Source organism: Emydura macquarii, unplaced genomic scaffold (assembly GCF_026122565.2).
Source record: "Emydura macquarii macquarii isolate MOO-44397 ecotype Brisbane River unplaced genomic scaffold, CSIRO-AGI_Emac_v2 contig_2994, whole genome shotgun sequence".
Taxonomy (NCBI): Eukaryota; Metazoa; Chordata; order Testudines; family Chelidae; genus Emydura; species Emydura macquarii.
Window position 1 is genome coordinate 2,722,834 of NW_027133131.1, and position 16,720 is coordinate 2,739,553.

Genomic DNA, 16,720 nt, shown 5'->3' on the forward strand with positions numbered 1-16,720 from the left:
TACTGATCCCTTCGTCCCCCGGGGCTGCTTGGCGATTCAGCCGTCCTGTGATTTCATTGGAAAGGGGTAGTTCCTGCTTTTGAGGCCAGAAGGTAGGGAATCCCACCCCGAGCTGTTTCAGGGCCGCTTGTGGGATGTGCCCGCACTCCCCATCACATCGCTCTGTGAGAAGGTGCTTGAGATTCTCCCAGCCACGACTCTGAGGCTGCCGCAGCTTCCAGGGGCATTGCTAGGTACCCAGGCCCCCAAGCCCATCTGTGCTGGGGGGTGATTAAAGGCAGAGGCCCCCCCCCTGGTTTCTGCTGCAGGGCCCCCTCCAACCCCCTCTCCTTTATCCCCCCGCACAGCGGAGGTGACCTGCGCCCCCAATCAGTTCCAGTGCGCCATCACCAAGCGCTGCATCCCCCGTGTCTGGGTGTGCGACCGGGACAACGACTGTGTGGATGGATCGGACGAGCCTGCCAACTGCAGTAAGGAGCCGCTCCCCGAACGCCACGGGGGGGGGGGGGGGGAAGGGGCTGGCCTGTACCCCGGCCGAGGCCCATTCAGGCCTGGGACAAAGGGGCCAGCCGTGATGGAGGCAGGCCTGCTGGGACATAGACTGAGAACTCCCCAGCTCATCTCATGTACTGCCCACAAAAGCCCTGGCAGGAACTGCAACGTGGGCAGCCTTTGGGGTCCTGCCCCACCCTCAGGGGGTGCCAGAGAGGAGGGGGTGCTGGCACTGGCACCAATCCCCGTCTGCATCTTCTCCCCCCCCCAGCACAGATGACCTGCGGTGTGGACGAGTTCCGGTGCAAGGACTCAGGCCGCTGCATCCCAGCGCGCTGGAAATGCGACGGGGAGGACGACTGCGGAGACGGCTCGGACGAGCCCAAGGAGGAATGCGGTGAGCTGCTGCCAGGGCAGCTCCGGCGCCTCCTGCTACGCTCTGTCTCCTGGGGTTGGGCTCCTCACGTCAGGGATTGGTCGCGTGGGGGGGCTGATTGGCTCTGGGGGGGTCGGCTCTCTTACCCGCCCTAGATCAGCTCATGGCACTCCTTGTGGTGCACTGCCCACCCCTGCAATGCGCCCACCTCTGGGGCCAGGGCACTTGCCTGCAGCCCGCCCGCTCGTCGCTGGCTGCCTGCCCCCGGGTGGGCAGATGAAATTGAAGTTGGTCTTTTTTTCCCTCCACTTCGCCCCCACCCCTGCATTCCTGGCCTCTCCCCTCCCCGCCCCTGGCTTTCGCTGCAGACGAGCGCACCTGCGAGCCCTACCAGTTCCGCTGCAAGAACAACCGCTGCGTGCCGGGCCGCTGGCAGTGTGACTACGACAACGACTGCGGGGACAACTCGGACGAGGAGAGCTGCAGTACGTGCCACCGTCCACCCTCCGCTGGCCCGGGGAGGGGCGGGAAATGGGGGGGTGTGGGTCCTCCTCCGGCCAGGGGTGGCCTGCGGCAGATGCACAGCCGTGGCGCTGAGGAACGCAGCAGGCAGGGGCTGAGCGTGGCAGTGGCGATCGGGCTGGTGGAGGGGAGAGCGGCTGCTTGCTGTGGGTGGAGATGTGGCATGCCAGGACAGGGTCGGTGAGCAGCTGGATCCAGGAAAATTCCAAAGCGGGTGCCCTGGGGGCTGTTGTTTTCTCGCAAACTGCATCAAGAATCTGCCCAAGTGAAGACGTGTCTCCAGGCTTCCTGGCTCCCCCCCACCACCACCCCGGCGCTGCCGTCAAACGGTCTGTTGTGTGTCCTTGGAGAGAGGCAGAGGAAGGTGATCCCAGCACTGGCATGGGCCTGGTCTGTGCACCAAGCAAACTAAACGGCTTAGGAAGGGCAGCCGTTGAAATGAGCGCAGCCCGGCTGTTAAATCAGTGTGAGTGTCTGGGTCGGGTTCCCCGAAGTCCGATTTCAGAGGATCCCTGCAAGGAAGTGGCACCGATTGGCACTAAATCACTTCCGGCTGCACCAGTTCAACATTAGGTGTGGTTTTAAACTGACTCAGGGTACGTCTACACCAGACGCCGGGGTGTCTGCCAGAGCTGGGAATTACACCTTCCGCTCCCTAGGTTAACCCGGTGCAGGAGGCCATCTGGACCCCGATTGCAGTTCCGTTTAGACCAGTTAGGATCAGGTGGAACTGAAATCAGAGCATCGCCGACTGAACTAAACCCGTTTGAAATGATCCAGTGCAAATGTGCATATAGACGAGGCCTCGCCCAGTCAGTTCAGGGGGCACAGACGGCGCATAAACCGGTTCTCGGCCCTCGGTCCTTGCCCCACCCATCTCCTTCCAGTCTTGAGGATGTAACTTTTTTTTTGTTGCTCTCACGTTGTGTATTTGAGTTTGTGTCATTTCACCTCATCTGACGTTTTTCTCCATTTTCACACTGTCGTTTCGGGGCGCTCAGAGGTAGGTTCCTGCCAAAATCTTTTAATTCCATGTAAAGCCGCCAGTAAATAAATAAACGACCCTGGAGCAGAGGGGCTGAGGGGCGGGGGAGAGATGGACCCGCACAGTCATTCTGAACATCATCAGCTTCATCTCCCAGTGTCTGTTGCCCCACGTCACAGAGTGAGCGTCCGACCGGCTCCTGTTAAGCTCCACGTTCTACCCCCGCCCCGTCTGCTTCTGCAAATGGACCCAGATTGGTGTGTTCGCCCCAGCCTCAGCCTCCGTCTGTGCCTCTCCCTCCTACCTCCGTTTCCTGTAGGCTGGAGCAGGGTCCATGGGCCAGCAAAGCAATGAGGTGGGGAGGGGGCAGGAGCGGATTCCCCTTTCTGAGCTGTAGCAATCAGCCGGGGAGACCCTCAGAGCAGCAAGGGAGTGCCAGGAGCCCCGACAGCATGGCCTGGCACCCCCTGCGTTCCTGGGCGTCCCCTCGCCGGGCCCGAGCTGTGCGGTGGGAACCAGCAGCTCTGAGTTGCGGGCTCATCTCTAGGGGAAGCAGATTAAACGCGTCCAACCCGTCGTGTCCGTCCGTCCCCCCCCGCCTCCACCAGGGGGTGCCAGACGCGCTGCTGACCGGTCTCCGTTCTGGTGGGTCTCGGCAGCCCCCCCTCCTTCCACACGGGGGACCCCAGGACCCTACAGGGGGTGGGATTAGGGACTGTTCCTCCCTCCCTGCCCCCCTCCTGCCTCTGGGGAAGCCAGGAGCGTTTGGGGGCTGGAGGTGGCATTTGAAGCCAGTATGAGCCATGCACCTCTCTGGACGTTTCCCCGGCTCTGCCTATTCTTCCCCTGGCCCCCCCGGTGCTGCTGCATCAGCTCCCTCCCGCCCGGTTAGCCGGGCAGCGCCCCCTCCCCCCGCAGCACCCCCGCCCACCCTGGCTCACTGGGGCGCCCCCGTCTTCTCTCCCCTCTGCCTCCAGCCCCCAGGCCCTGCTCGGAGAGCGAGTTCTCCTGTGCCAACGGGCGCTGCATCGCCGGCAGGTGGAAGTGCGACGGGGACCACGACTGCGCCGACGGCTCCGATGAGGTATGGACGGGAGAGGGGGTGGCTGCCCGGGCCAGGCAGTGCCAGCGGGGCTCTGGGCTCCTGCCCGTGGGGAACGGGACAGGCACCTGGGGGCTGGATCCTTCACCGTGTCTGGCTGTGTGTCCTGTCCCCCCCCCCGGGAACCCCCCACTCACCTGCTGCCTCCTCACCCCGCCCCCTCGCAGAAGGACTGCACGCCGCGCTGTGAGTTCGACCAGTTCCAGTGCAAGAACGGACACTGCATCCCCATGCGCTGGCGCTGCGACGCCGACGCCGACTGCATGGACGGCAGCGACGAGGAGAACTGCGGCACCGGAGGTAACGGCAGCGCTGCCGGAGGGCTCCCCCCGCCATGGCCCCGATCCGCCCTCTGCATCGCGGCCCAGGCTTAACCCTGGCCCCGATCGAGGGAGCCGATTTGCCAGCCGCGCTGGCGCGGAGCTACGCCCGGGCAGTCGGGTACCTGAATTGCAGCCGCGCCTTCGGAGAAGCAAAGGGCAGGAACGCCGAATGTTCAGCTCCTGCAGCTGGGTGTCCCCCCCCCCCGGATCCGTGCGCTGGGCCCGCTCTGCTTGGCCTGATCTGGGATCAGTCTCCCGGGCTCCTTTCTAAGCACCGGCCAAAGGCAAGCAGGGGGCTCCATAGGCGCCGCCGAGCTCCTGTCCCCCCCCGCGGCGCGTCCCAGGCACGGCTCCCTCCTTTCCCCGCGCGTGCGGGCCCTGACGCCCGTCGCCCCCCCCTCCGCAGTGCGCACCTGCCCCCTGGACGAGTTCCAGTGCAACAACACCCTGTGCAAGCCGCTGGCGTGGAAGTGCGACGGCGAGGACGACTGCGGGGACAACTCGGACGAGAACCCCGAGGAGTGCTGTGAGTGACCCCCGCCCTCGGCGTGCAGGGCTGCTGGCGTGTCCCCCCGGCTCTGCACCCTGGCCTGCCCGCCTCCGCAGGGGAGGAGATGGCACTGCTGGGGGAGGGGGGGGGGCGGGCTTTGAGAAGCACAGGTGCATCACACGCACAGTTTGGAAATGAAGCCCCGGCCGGCCGGGGTGGGGGCGTCCTGAGCTGGCCCAGAAAAATCCTCTGTCCCGGCTGGGGCCATGCTCAGGGTCACGCCCAGCGCTGGATTGGGGGGCAGGAAGGCCTTTGTCCCCAGGTCAGATTGGCAGGGGTGGGGGGGGTGAATAAGCCTGGGGGGGGCAGAGGGTTTGGGGAACAGTTTGTTGGGGTGGGGGGAGCACCATGTCAGGGTGGAGCCCACAGAGGAAGGCAGGTGACCTTGGGGGTTTTGCCTTCCTTTGCCACGCAGGGTGTGGATCACCTGCTCTCCCCCCCCCCAGTCGATTCCCTGCCATCACTAGGCACCGGGGGCCCCAGTCCCCCTGGTCTCTGTGGAGGGCTGAGCCAGATCGTGGGGTGCAGACGGGGGAGCTGGGCGGCAGTCATGCCTGGCTCGGCAGCAGGCAGGACCCGTGCGACCCGGGTGTTCGTGGGCAGCTCACAGACCGGGAGGGGACCGGCCTAGTGGGGGAGACCGAGGCTGGGGGTGCCCCAGCATTTCAGGGCCGACAAGCCAGGAGGGAAGGGTCAGAGTGCGAACGTGGGGGGCTGCTTTCGGAAGGAGGGGCTGAGCTGGGGGGAGCCAGGAGGGGGCAGAGTCTGGGGTGAGGCCAGCAGAGTTTCTGGGGCTGTGAAAGGAGGCAGGTGACCCTGGGGGGTTTCCAGGGAGTTGGGGGTCAGACCAGTTTGGAGCCAAGTTCTCCAGCCAGGCCATGAGCTGAGCCCTGCGCTGGGGTCAGGATCCTGGTGCTGGGGGGGACCTGCGCTGGCCGGGGCGCCTCTCACCGTCTCCGCTTGTCTCTGCCACCGGCGCAGTGAGGTTCCAGTGCCCGCCCAGCCGACCCTTCCGCTGCAAGAACGACCGCGTGTGCCTGTGGATCGGGCGCCAGTGCGACGGCGTGGACAACTGCGGAGACGGCGCGGACGAGAGGGACTGCGGTGAGCCGCCCCTAGCGCCCCGGGGGGGCGGGGATCACCCCGCTCGGAGCGGGGCAGCCTCAGGCCCCGGGCAGGATTCCCCGCCTTAGCGACGGCCACGGAGCAAGCTGGAGGCAGGGCCGGGAACAGAGCCCACACGTTCAAGCCCCCGGCCCTCCCCTCCAATCACTAGCGGCAACTCCCAGAGCCTGGGAATGAACCCAGGAGTCCTGGCTCCCAGCCCCCTCCCTGCACCGTTCCCCATCTTATCCATCCTGGGGCAGGGAATGTGTCTCGGGGGCTGGGGAGAGCGGTTGGGGGGGGGCCCCGGGCCCCCAGGGCTGCCCTCATGCATTTGTCTCAAGACCCCTGCCCCGCCGGCCCCGCAGAGTCGCCCACCGCCAGACCCAAGAGCTGCAGCCACGAGAAGAACGAGTTCCTCTGCCAGAACAAGAAATGCATCGGCTCCCTCCTGCGCTGCAACTTCTTCGATGACTGCGGGGACGGCTCGGACGAGGAGCAGTGTTTCCAGGGCGGTGAGTGGGCTGGAGGGCCGGGCCGGGCTGAGCCGGAGCCGGGGAGATTGGGGGGCCGGGCTGGAAAAGCAGGGGGCTGCGGGTCAGGATTGAGGGGCACCCGGAGAGCTGTGGGGGAGAGGGTGGCAGGGGGCTGTGGGTCGCGATTGTCCCAGCAGCTCTCTCCGGCTGAGGTTTTCCTCCGCCGGGGCTGGGCCCCGTGTTCCCCAGAGGCCTGAAACCCGCTGTCCTGCTGTGGTTCCGCATTAGTCCCCACCCTGCGTGGCGGGGGCAGCGTGGCGGTTGGTTCAGACCTTGGCCGCGCCCTGACGGGCTGCCCTGCTCTTCCCCCCCCCTTGCAGATCCCAAGATGTACGGCTGCCACACCAACGTGACCATGTGCGGGGAGGAGGCTAAGTGCGTCCAGTCCCAGACGGCCGTGTACTGCACCTGCCACACCGGCTTCCAGAAAGCAGCCGACAAAAACATCTGCCAAGGTACCATGCCGCTGGGCCCGGCCTGGCGCCTGCCCGCCAGGGATTGGGGTTCTGCTTCAGCAAGGGCCAGGGGCTGGACCGGGGTGGGGTTGCCCAGCAGGCAGCACACTCGCAGGGCCACGTGCCACACCCGGCCTAGCCGTCGGCGCGCTGACTTTCCGGGGATGTTCTTCTGAAGGAGACGAGTCAAGATTTCCCAGGATGCCGAAGGCCTCTGGGGAAAAAGAGCCTGGTTTTCAGAGGACCGGTGCCGGGAATCCCGTGTCCCCGTCGAGTGCCTGGCCCACTAGGCCACGCTGCCTCGGCAGTGCGCCCCGGGAAGGCTGCCCAGGTGGGGACGTGGTTGGCATGCCGGGCCGGGCAGGCAGCAGCTGGGGAGTGCCCAGCCCATGGCCAATGTGAGCGGCCGTATCCCTGCCCTGGCCGGGAGCGCTCTGCTCTCGCGTAGGGCTGCCCCGGGGCAGGGCTCCCACCCCGGCTAACCAGCGGCCCGTCCGCCTCTGCCCCCCGCCCAGACATCAACGAGTGCCTGACGTTCGGGACCTGCTCCCAGCTCTGCAACAACACCAAGGGGTCCCACCTGTGCAGCTGCGCCCGCAACTTCATGAAGACCCATCACACCTGCAAGGCGGAAGGTAATGGGGCGCGTGGGGGTGGGCAAATGGGGCACGTGCGGGGCTGGGGGTGCATCCAGCCTGGGTGACGTCCTTTGCCGGGACCCCCGCTCTCCAGCCATCTCCATCCCTCCCTGTGCCCCCCACGCCTCTCCCCACGCGGACATGCTCTGTCCCTGCCCCATGCAACAAGCCAGAGCTGCGGCTTGGTCCTGTTGCCCAGAGCAGGCCGAGCCGGGCCCCTCCCCTGCGCCCCCTCAGCGCCGCGCTCCTGTGGGCCCCGGGCACTTCCCCCTGCCAGCCGACATCTCCCCCCCGCAGGCTCGGAGCAGCAGATCCTGTACATCGCCGACGACAACAAGATTCGCAGCATGTATCCCTTCAACCCCAACTCGGCCTACGAGCCGGCCTTCCAGGGGGACGAAAACGTGCGCTTGGACGCCATGGACATCTACGTCAAGGGCAACAAGATCTACTGGACCAACTGGCACACGGGCAAGATCTCCTACCGCGAGCTGCCGTCCGCCGCCGCCTCCACCGCCTCCAACCGCAACCGCCGGCAGCTGGACGGCGGCGTCACCCACCTCAACGTGAGTGGCCCCCCAGGGCTCCGGGGAGGGAGGCCTGGGGCAGGTTTGGCCAGGCCAGGGGCATTGAGGCTCTGCCTCTCTCTGCCTTCCAGATCTCGGGGCTCAAGATGCCCCGGGGCATCGCCGTCGACTGGGTGGCCGGGAACATCTACTGGACGGACTCGGGGCGCGACGTCATCGAAGTGGCGCAGATGAAGGGCGAGAACCGCAAGACGCTGATCTCTGGCATGATCGACGAGCCCCACGCCATCGTGGTCGACCCGCTGCGAGGGTGAGAGATGCCCTCCCAGCCCCCGACCCTCAGCCCAGCCTCATATCCAGCCCCCCCTCCCCTGGCACATACCCCCCCAGCTTACTCCAGGGAGGCTCGTTAGTCTCAGCGCCCCACCGTGGGTGTCTGTGTGTCTGCCCGGGGTGCATGGGTGGGGGAATCCCTGCGGGCGCAAGCGCTCTGGGCGCCCCGCTTGGGGCACGACGGGGCCTCAAAGGGTTAATCCGCGCCAGCCTCTTGGCCTGTCCCGGGGCAGTCACCTCGCTGGCCTCTCCCCATCACCTCATGGAGCCAGGGCTCCGTCCGTCGTCTCTGTGGTGTGAACGGGCCGTTGACGCGTGGGGCTGCGGGCCCGAGGCAGCGCAGTGTCTGTGAATGCACAGCCCCCCGCCAGCAGGGTCCCCACGCCGACCCCCCCGGCCTTTCCTCCCTCCACAGGACCATGTACTGGTCAGACTGGGGCAACCATCCCAAGATCGAAACGGCCGCAATGGACGGGACCATGAGAGAGACGCTGGTGCAGGACAATATTCAGTGGCCGACGGGTGAGCGGAGCCGGGTGAGGGGGCCGGGGTGAGCCGGGGAGCAGAGCAGCTCAGTGCGAGGTTGTGGGTCACACTGCACCCCGCGTGGGTTCAGGCAGGTAGCACTGGTTAGTGAGGGCACCCGGGCTGCCTGCTCTGCCGCTGTGCTGCGTGACCTTGGGTAGGTTGCTTTATGATTCAGCTTCCCTCCAGTGTAACATGGGGGAATGGAACCAACCCCCCTTCGAGGCGCTTGTCCCCACGTCCGTGCCGTCTGTCCTCTTCCTGGGGGGCCCAAACCTGGGGGTTCAGGGAGCCAGTCCCCGCTGCCGTTTGGCCCTTCCGGGGCATCTGGCCAGCCGTGCTGCAGCTCACCCCCCACCAGCGCCCGCCACTCTCCTGCCTTGTGTGGCTGCGGGCGGCGCGGTCTCAGCGCGTGTCTCCCCGCAGGCCTGGCCGTCGACTACCACAACGAGCGGCTGTACTGGGCCGACGCCAAGCTCTCCGTCATCGGCAGCATCCGTCTCGACGGCACCGACCCCGTCGTGGCCATCGATAACAAGAAAGGTGAGGGGCTGCAGCGGGTGTGGGGAGGTCTCGTTTGGACGGGCAGCAGCGTCCGCCCCCCTCCCAGCTCCCCGTCCCGGCTGGAGACCAGTGCGGTGGGGATCTGGCAAATGGTCCCCCAGACACACGGCCCCACAGACAGGGACTGGAGAGTCCCAACAGCGCTGTTCCCTCACTGCCCACAGGGGGGCATCAGTGAGCAGCTGCAGAATTGCCCCCGCCCTGAGGTTTCTCCTCTCCACGCTGCATCCCGCCCCTGTTCCAGCAGGAGGCCTGATACCGGGGTAGAGGGGCCCTTGGTCCGCTCTGACTAGACACGCAGGTGTCCGAGCACAGCCGGCCGCTGACTCGGCGCCCCTCCCGCCCCGACCCCCCAGGGCTGAGCCACCCCTTCAGCATCGACATCTTTGAGGATTACATCTACGGCGTCACCTACATCAACAACCGCATCTTCAAGATCCACAAGTTCGGCCACGAGCCCGTCACCAACCTGACGTCCGGGCTGAACCACGCCACCGACGTCGTGCTCTACCACCAGTACAAGCAGCCGGACGGTGAGCGCGGGGACCCCCACCCCAGGACTGCCCGGCCTCTAGGGCAGCGCTTCTCTCCCTCTGCCCTGCCCGGAGCACGCCCTCGGGGGACAGTGCTGGACACCCCTTTCTGGCTAGCCCTAAAGGAGAGGGGGGTCGGGACCTCTGGAACAGCCCCCTCCAGTCTGATCTGGGGCGGCAGGGACGGGGCTGGATGCTGGGCGAGATGGGCCGGTTGTTCGGGCCAAGTGTGACAGAGACAGAGGAGGGGGAAGAGGACTCAGCCCTAGATAGACCCCCCCCGAAACCTCCCCGCGTGGGGAGTCACAGCCCTGCCCTGGAATGGAGGGACCAGAGAGCCAAGCGGAGCAACGGCGGGGAGCTAACAAGGGAAGATGCCGGGCAGGTATCGGGGCGAAGTCAGCCCCCACCCCGTGTCTTGGGGCAGCCTGGGAAGAGCCCCAGGGGATGGGCACCTCTGGGGGGGGTGCCCTGCTGTGTCCCCCCCCCGCACTCCCTTCACCCTGACACCCCTCCGCCTTCTCTCCAGTGACCAACCCCTGCGACAGGAAGAAATGCGAGTGGCTCTGCCTACTCAGCCCCAGCGGCCCCGTCTGCACCTGCCCCAACGGGAAGCGGCTGGACAACGGCACGTGCGTGGTGATCGCCTCGCCCACCGTCTCGCCTGTCGGTACGTGGCGCCACCCTGGGGGCGGGGGGGGGGGAGAGAAAGCTGCACCCGGCCACGCCACTTCCAACAGGCCACGCCCTCTTCCATCAGGTCACGCCCCTTCCACTAGGCCACGCCCCCTTTGCACAGCCAGGAGCCAGGGGACCCTGGAGAGCTCATCTCCCGAGGTCTCTTCCAAGGGCCGTTCTCCCCACGTCCCCTGCCCCCACTGGCGCTGTGAAGGTGAAGGCTGGGGCGTCCTGATACACCCAGAGCTGTGCCCCCCGAGGGCACGGTGCAAGCCCCTCCGCCCGCCCTGTGCCCTCCACGTCCGCCCCCGTGACCCCGCCCCTCCCTGCTCACCCCTCTCCCGCGCTCTGCAGTCCCGACCACCGACACCTGCGACCTCGTCTGCCTGAACGGGGGCAGCTGCTTCCTGAACGCCCGCAAGCAGGCCAAATGCCGCTGCCAGCCGCGCTACAACGGCGAGAAGTGCCAGCTGGACCAGTGCTGGGAGTATTGCCAGAACGGGGGCACCTGCGCCGCCTCCCCGTCAGGTGAGGGGCGGCAGCGGGGCTGGGGCACCCAGGGCACTGCCCCCCACGTCTGCCGCCCGCCGCAGCCCGGGGAGCAATACCTGGGGCAGCTGGGCCCGTGGGGCTGGTCCAGCATGGCTGAGATCAGGGCTGGGGGGGCCCATTGTGCTGCCTGGGAGCTGTGGGTGCAGAGGGATATGGGGCTAGCTGGGCCGTGTCTCTGATGCCCCTCGTGCCAGCGTGAGGGGAAGAACTGGGGCAGGGGCCAGCAGCACCCGCTGAGACTCCGCTGCCCCAGAGCTCATTCCCCACTGGGCACATCCAGCTGCCCTCAGTGCCCCACGGCCGGGCAGAGGGGTCGGAGCCCGGGGGATCTGGTGCCAGCGTCCCCCAGAACCAGTCCCGTGGCCCTGACGCCTTCGCCTCTCCCCAGGGATGCCAACGTGCCGCTGCCCGACCGGCTTCACCGGGCCCAGGTGCAACCAGCAGGTGTGCGCCAAGTACTGCCTGAACAACGGCAGCTGCAGCGTCAACCAGGGCAACCAGCCCAGCTGCCGCTGCCCGGCCGGCTTCCTCGGGGACCGCTGCCAGTACCGTGAGTGGGCGGGGCCGGACTCCCCGGAGCTGGGGGGGGAGGGGGCCAGTGGGTTAGAGCCGTGCACCGGGATCGGGGCTCTCCTGGGTTCTGTTCCCGATGCCAGCCGTGCAACGCGGCCCGTCAGTGGATCGCTGCCCCGGCTTTGCGGGGAGGGCAGCGTGGCCTTGTGGCTAGAGCAGTGGGCCTGGGAATCAGGACTCCTGGGTCCCCCTTTGTCCCTCGCGGGCAAGGTGGAGAAAACTGCAGCTTAGCTGGGGCCGTGGGGCATGCGGGGAAGGGGCTGGAATCACAGACTCAGCCCCCCGGGCGGGAGTAGCCAAAGCAAGGGGCATGGAGGCGAGGGCTGGTCTGGGGCCTGGCATGGCACGGGCCCGTCCTCCCCCGTCCCTTCTACTCCCACCACCTGCTCTCCCCCCCCAGGCCAGTGCTTCGACTACTGCGAGAACGGCGGCCTGTGCCAGCTGACGGCCGGCGGCACCAAGCAGTGCCGCTGCCTGCCGCAGTACGAGGGCGCCCGCTGCCAGGTCAGCAAATGCTTCCGCTGCCAGGAGGGCAAGTGCAACATCAACAAGCAGAGCGGCGACGTCACCTGCACGTAGGTGCCCGGGGGGCTGGCGAGGGCGGGCGTCAGGTGCTGGGCCGGCCGCCGAGACCCTGCGTGGCTGCTGGGCTCCCCCCGGGGCTCGCTGGGGCCGGCCCCGTTGGCCCCTCGCAGCGGGAAGCAGCTCGGGCCCCTGCGGCTAACTCTGGGGTGGAGGGAGGGAGGGAATGGTGCCAGCCACGCCCGGCATCTGGGGGCTGCTGCCCCGCTCTGAGCCTGCCTGGGGGGAGGGACGGCTGGGGGGCAGCGCTAGGAGAACGGGGATCTCCTCGGAGTCGGGGGCATCGAGCCGCTGGCCCTGGCTGCAGCCGTGGCGGGAGGGCAGGGGCAGTGGGAGCGCGCTGACCCCCGCCCCCTCTCTGCCCCGCAGCTGTCCGGACGGCAAGGTGGCACCGACCTGCCTGACCTGCGACAATTACTGCCTGCACGGCGGCACCTGCACCATCAACGGGGCCACGCAGATGCCGGAATGCCAGTAAGCGCCGTGCTGGGGAGGGTGACGGGGCCGGGGGGCGGCTCTGCCAGTCGGCTGCTTCCGCGGTGGCATCCTGGCGCTGGTGGGGGGGACGGGTTCCCATGGCAAAGCCCCCGCGCCCGGTCCAACCACATGTAGGGACTGCGTTGGCTGTGCCCCCTGCTCCGAATCTCAGCAGAGCCCCCCAGCAATGGGGCATGTCCCATCCCCCCCCCAGCGGAGGAGGCATGAGTGGCACGGACACCCCGGTCCGCGAGCCCCCCGCCTGCCTGCTCTCCGACCCACCTGCCCCCCGCCCCCTCTAACCCTGCGCTTTCCTCTGCCCGCCAGGTGCACGGCAGATCTGAGGGGGCTGCGGTGCGAGGAGTTCGTGGTCAGCGAGCAGCAGAGCGGCCGTATGTATGGGGGGGAGGGGCATTTCATTGCCCCCTGGGGGCCCCAGATGCGCTGAGCTCTCAGCATGGGGGGAGGAGGAAGGGGCGGGCGGGTGTCTCGACCCACACAGCCGGCTTCTCCCACTGCCCCGCCGTTGAAATCCCAGAATCCCTTTCAGCTGAGTCCCCCCGGCACCAGGTGCAATCGCCCCAGACAGTGGGGAGCCCCCCCCCCCCACTGCCTGGGCCGGGGGCTCCCCAGCCGCTCCCTGACGCGCCGCCTGCCCCTCCTGCCCCCAGGAACGGCCTCCATCGTCATCCCGGTCGTGCTGCTGCTCCTGCTCCTGCTGCTGGTCCTGGCCGTCGTCTGGTACAAGCGGCGGGTTAAAGGGTGAGTGGCTGGGCCTGGGGAGGGTGCCAGGGGGCAGAGACCTTAATCATGGGGTCACCTGGCTGTGGGCCCCTGCTCCTGTGATATGGATGGACCCCTCCTTGCTGTGGGGCGTGCCCCAAGCCCTTCTCCTCCCGCTCACTGCATCCCCACCCGGCTGGCCGTCTCCCCCGCCCCTCCTGCGGCTGCCCCCCCCCCCCCGCACCCACCCGCTAGCACTTGGCGCTGACCCCCCGCTTGCCCCCCCAGCGCCAAGGGCTTCCAGCACCAGCGCATGACGAACGGCGCCATGAACGTGGAGATCGGGAACCCCACCTACAAGATGTACGAGGGGGAGCCAGACGACGACGTGGGGGAGCTGCTGGATGCCGACTTCGCCCTGGACCCGGACAAGGTGAGGGCTGCCCGGGGCCGGCGCGGGACTGAGCCGAGAAGGGGGGGCGGAGGGGTGGGGGGCAGATCCTGGGCTTGCAGAGGAGAAGGGGGAGGGCTCCTGCGGGGACCCTCTGTTCCCCCTTTTCATGCCCTTCCTCACCCCTCGCTCTACCCCGCCAGCCCACCAACTTCACCAACCCCGTCTACGCCACGCTCTACATGGGAGCCCACAACAGCCGCAACTCGCTGGCCAGCACGGACGAGAAGCGGGAGCTGCTGTCGCGGGGCGCGGACGACGACCTGGCCGACCCGCTGGCATAGGGGGCAGGGACGGGGGAAGGGGGAGTCGGGCAACCCCCTGGCACGGAGGGGGGCAGAGACGGGGGGGAGGGGCTGCGGTGCCGCCGTTTAGGAAAAGAAGCCAATTTAAAGCGAGGAGGCGGGGGCTGGGGGGGCGACAGACACTGTATAAATGTACAAATGAAGGATTATTACTTTTATATGTCAGCAGTATTATTACCCGTATACCCGGCCAGCGCCCCCGCCTCCGGGCCGCAGCCGGCTCAGGCTCTTCCCGGCGGCTCGGCACAGGCCCAGCCAGGGGCTGAAGCTGGGGGGGCAGACGGGGGGGTCAGAGCAGGGCCCGCGAGGGGCTGAAGTGGCGGGGAGGGGATACCAGGCTTGGCTCATTAGGACTGGGGAGCCGGGGGGATCCCCCCTTGGCTGGGGGGCAGCAGGCAGGGTTAGTCTCGTCCCCCCCAGAGCTGCCGGCTCCAAGCGATGGGGTACCCATGGATTTCATGCCCTGGTCCCGGGGGCACCGTGTCCACCCCCCACCTCCCCCAAAACTACGAACAAATGGGGCTGGAGCCAACATGCAGGTGACTCAAACCCGCCCCCCAGCCTCACACACGCAGCCTCCCCTCCCCCCTCCGCCAGCACCTGCAGGGGGAGGAGCCAGATGGCACAAGGGTGACAGTGGCGAGAGCTCCTCCCCCCTTGACCTTGGCCCCGCCCCTCCTGTCCCCATTGGCCATTGCAATCCCGTCCCAACCAATCAGTTCCTCACTCCAACCTCATCGATCACCTCCCTTCCCGCCCCTTTCCCCATCCCACCAATCGCCTTCCTTCCCACCAATCCCACCCCGCCCCACCACTGGCGTTCCCCAGAGCAGGTGGCCTGGGATCCCCCCCCCCGCGGGGGGGGCTGCGTGGGTCTCCCTCTGCCCCGGGGGGCGGGGGTCCCTTTCCTTTGCCGTGTGTAGTGCATGCTCCTGGGACAGAAAGGGGGGACCCTGGGCACCACGCCACCCTAGGCCGCCGCCGGCTGTCCCCCGGGGCCCAGCTTCCCCTCGCCGCGTTTCTCCGACAGGCCTTTTTTTAAACCAGACCCGGACGACGTAGCTTTTCTAGTAGGGACCGAAGAAGCGCATGCGGGGGCGGGCGCGTTTTCATAACTTTTGCTGGATTACTTTACAACTAAACACCGAGATTGTTATAAATAAAGTTTTAAAAAACCGAGGCCCGGCTCCTGCTGCTTCGGGGAGGGGCGGGGTGGCCTGGTGAACGGCGCGGGCGACTCGGGGGACTGTCACCGGCGCGCCCAGGGGGTGCCAGTGGGGAACGGGGGTGACACGGTGCCAAGCGCCTGCCCCGTCAGAGCGCAGCCCGGTCCTGCTGACCCAGGGCGGGACCCAGACCCTGCCCCAGAGTTCACACTCTAAACAGGCAAGGAAAGGAGCATTAGCCCATTGGACAGGTGGGGAAACTGAGGCACGGAGCACGGACGGGGCTTGCCCAAGGATGCGGCTTCGTCCTCACCCTGCACCACCCGCATCCTGGGTGTCCGCCCGGCGCAGGGATGGGCGTCCGCCTCTTGTCCACACGTCCCTGAGCTCCCAGGGCTGTTCTGGGGCAGGGGCTGGGAGGGGCATGCTGTGGGGGGGAGCCGTCCTCTGGTGCTGAGGGCTGGGGTGGGGGCGCAGGCAATGGGGAAGGACAGCAGGGGTCCTAGCCACTCCCAGGTGAGGGCACCTTGGGGTTAGTGGTGCAAACCTGCACTTACGTGGCACTGCCACAAGGGAGCAGCAGCTCCCCGTTGTCACCCCCACCCCGCATGGCCCTGGCCAGCCCCGAGGCCGAGCCGCGGGAGCCGGGTGAGAGTTGTGGCCTAGCGCTGGAATATCACCTTAACAGTGCCCCACCACGCCCGGCCACCCGCTCCCCGACCAGACCCCAGCCACCCTGGGTGTTCTCCCCTCGCCAGGCCATGCGGGCAGGCGCCGCGGCTCAGGTCCGCCCCCGTCACATTGCCTGGGGTTTCCGCATTCCTTCCATGGGGCGGCCCAGACCTGGGGGTACGGCCCAGCACCCCGGCCCGGCAGGGGCCTTCCCGGCCGCGCTGGGATGCCTTCCCGGTGCCCCCCACCTTGTGGGAAGCTCCCGACTGCCTGCGCCTGGACCCAGCTGGGCTGGCGCTCAGGCAGGGCTCGGGGGGTCTGACACACCCCGGGCCCCAGACGCACAGCTGCTCCCGGCTGGGGTCAGGAGTCGGGCTTCGGGGCAGAGGCCCCCCCCGTGCCGAAGTGTGGCCAAGGCGGGGGAGGGGGGGGGAGGTGAGCGGGTCCGTGCGTGTACCAGGCTGCAGTGTGCACCAACATCGCCCCCAGCCTGGTGAGTCTGCATGTCTGCTTGCACCAGGATGGTGTGTGCACCAGGATTGTGTGTGCACGTGCATGTGTCCCAAGTGTGTGCGCATGTGCCTCGTGCGCCACAGACAATGATGGGGGGGGGGCCACGCGGTAGCGTGGGAAGAGCAGCCCCCAACCGAACACGGCCCCGGCGCCCCGTGAACCGTGACACCTTGGGTCGGAGCGGCAGGATGCCACGGTGCAGACTGGGGGGGGGGGGGCTCCTCGTGTCCCTGCTCCCCAGGGCGGCCGGCGTGGGCCCTGCTGTGTTGGGGGGGGGGGGGGAACACGGTGACATCGCCATCGCTGGGGCACGGTAAGAACAGGCTGGACAAACCTGTCAGGGCTGCTCTGGGGTCACCAGGCCCAGCCCCCCACGGCTCCGCCCAGCCCCCAGCCCAGCCGGCCCAGGGACCCCAGTCGCCTTCGCTGGGGGCTGAGCCCCACTCCCAGCTCACCTCCCCGG

At 67.7% G+C, this 16,720-nt stretch overlaps 1 protein-coding gene across 5 annotated transcripts in view; it reads left to right on the forward strand.

Moving 5' to 3' along the window:
• Nucleotides 1-15,086, forward strand: part of LRP1 (LDL receptor related protein 1) — a 159,921-nt gene extending 144,835 nt beyond the window's left edge. For all 5 annotated transcript variants that reach the window (XM_067529664.1, XM_067529665.1, XM_067529666.1 and 2 more), the window contains exons 66-89: nt 348-470; nt 764-889; nt 1,237-1,353; nt 3,353-3,459; nt 3,645-3,777; nt 4,207-4,326; nt 5,332-5,454; nt 5,823-5,969; nt 6,311-6,445; nt 6,961-7,080; nt 7,381-7,649; nt 7,742-7,920; nt 8,359-8,465; nt 8,895-9,011; nt 9,389-9,565; nt 10,095-10,235; nt 10,598-10,771; nt 11,184-11,345; nt 11,769-11,943; nt 12,320-12,424; nt 12,755-12,819; nt 13,099-13,189; nt 13,439-13,583; nt 13,745-15,086. In XM_067529664.1, the coding sequence (XP_067385765.1) occupies nt 348-470; nt 764-889; nt 1,237-1,353; nt 3,353-3,459; nt 3,645-3,777; nt 4,207-4,326; nt 5,332-5,454; nt 5,823-5,969; nt 6,311-6,445; nt 6,961-7,080; nt 7,381-7,649; nt 7,742-7,920; nt 8,359-8,465; nt 8,895-9,011; nt 9,389-9,565; nt 10,095-10,235; nt 10,598-10,771; nt 11,184-11,345; nt 11,769-11,943; nt 12,320-12,424; nt 12,755-12,819; nt 13,099-13,189; nt 13,439-13,583; nt 13,745-13,885 (3,299 nt within the window). In that variant the 3' untranslated portion in view covers nt 13,886-15,086. The remainder of the gene's footprint in view (nt 1-347; nt 471-763; nt 890-1,236; nt 1,354-3,352; nt 3,460-3,644; nt 3,778-4,206; nt 4,327-5,331; nt 5,455-5,822; nt 5,970-6,310; nt 6,446-6,960; nt 7,081-7,380; nt 7,650-7,741; nt 7,921-8,358; nt 8,466-8,894; nt 9,012-9,388; nt 9,566-10,094; nt 10,236-10,597; nt 10,772-11,183; nt 11,346-11,768; nt 11,944-12,319; nt 12,425-12,754; nt 12,820-13,098; nt 13,190-13,438; nt 13,584-13,744) is intronic.
• Nucleotides 15,087-16,720: the final 1,634 nt, after the last annotated feature.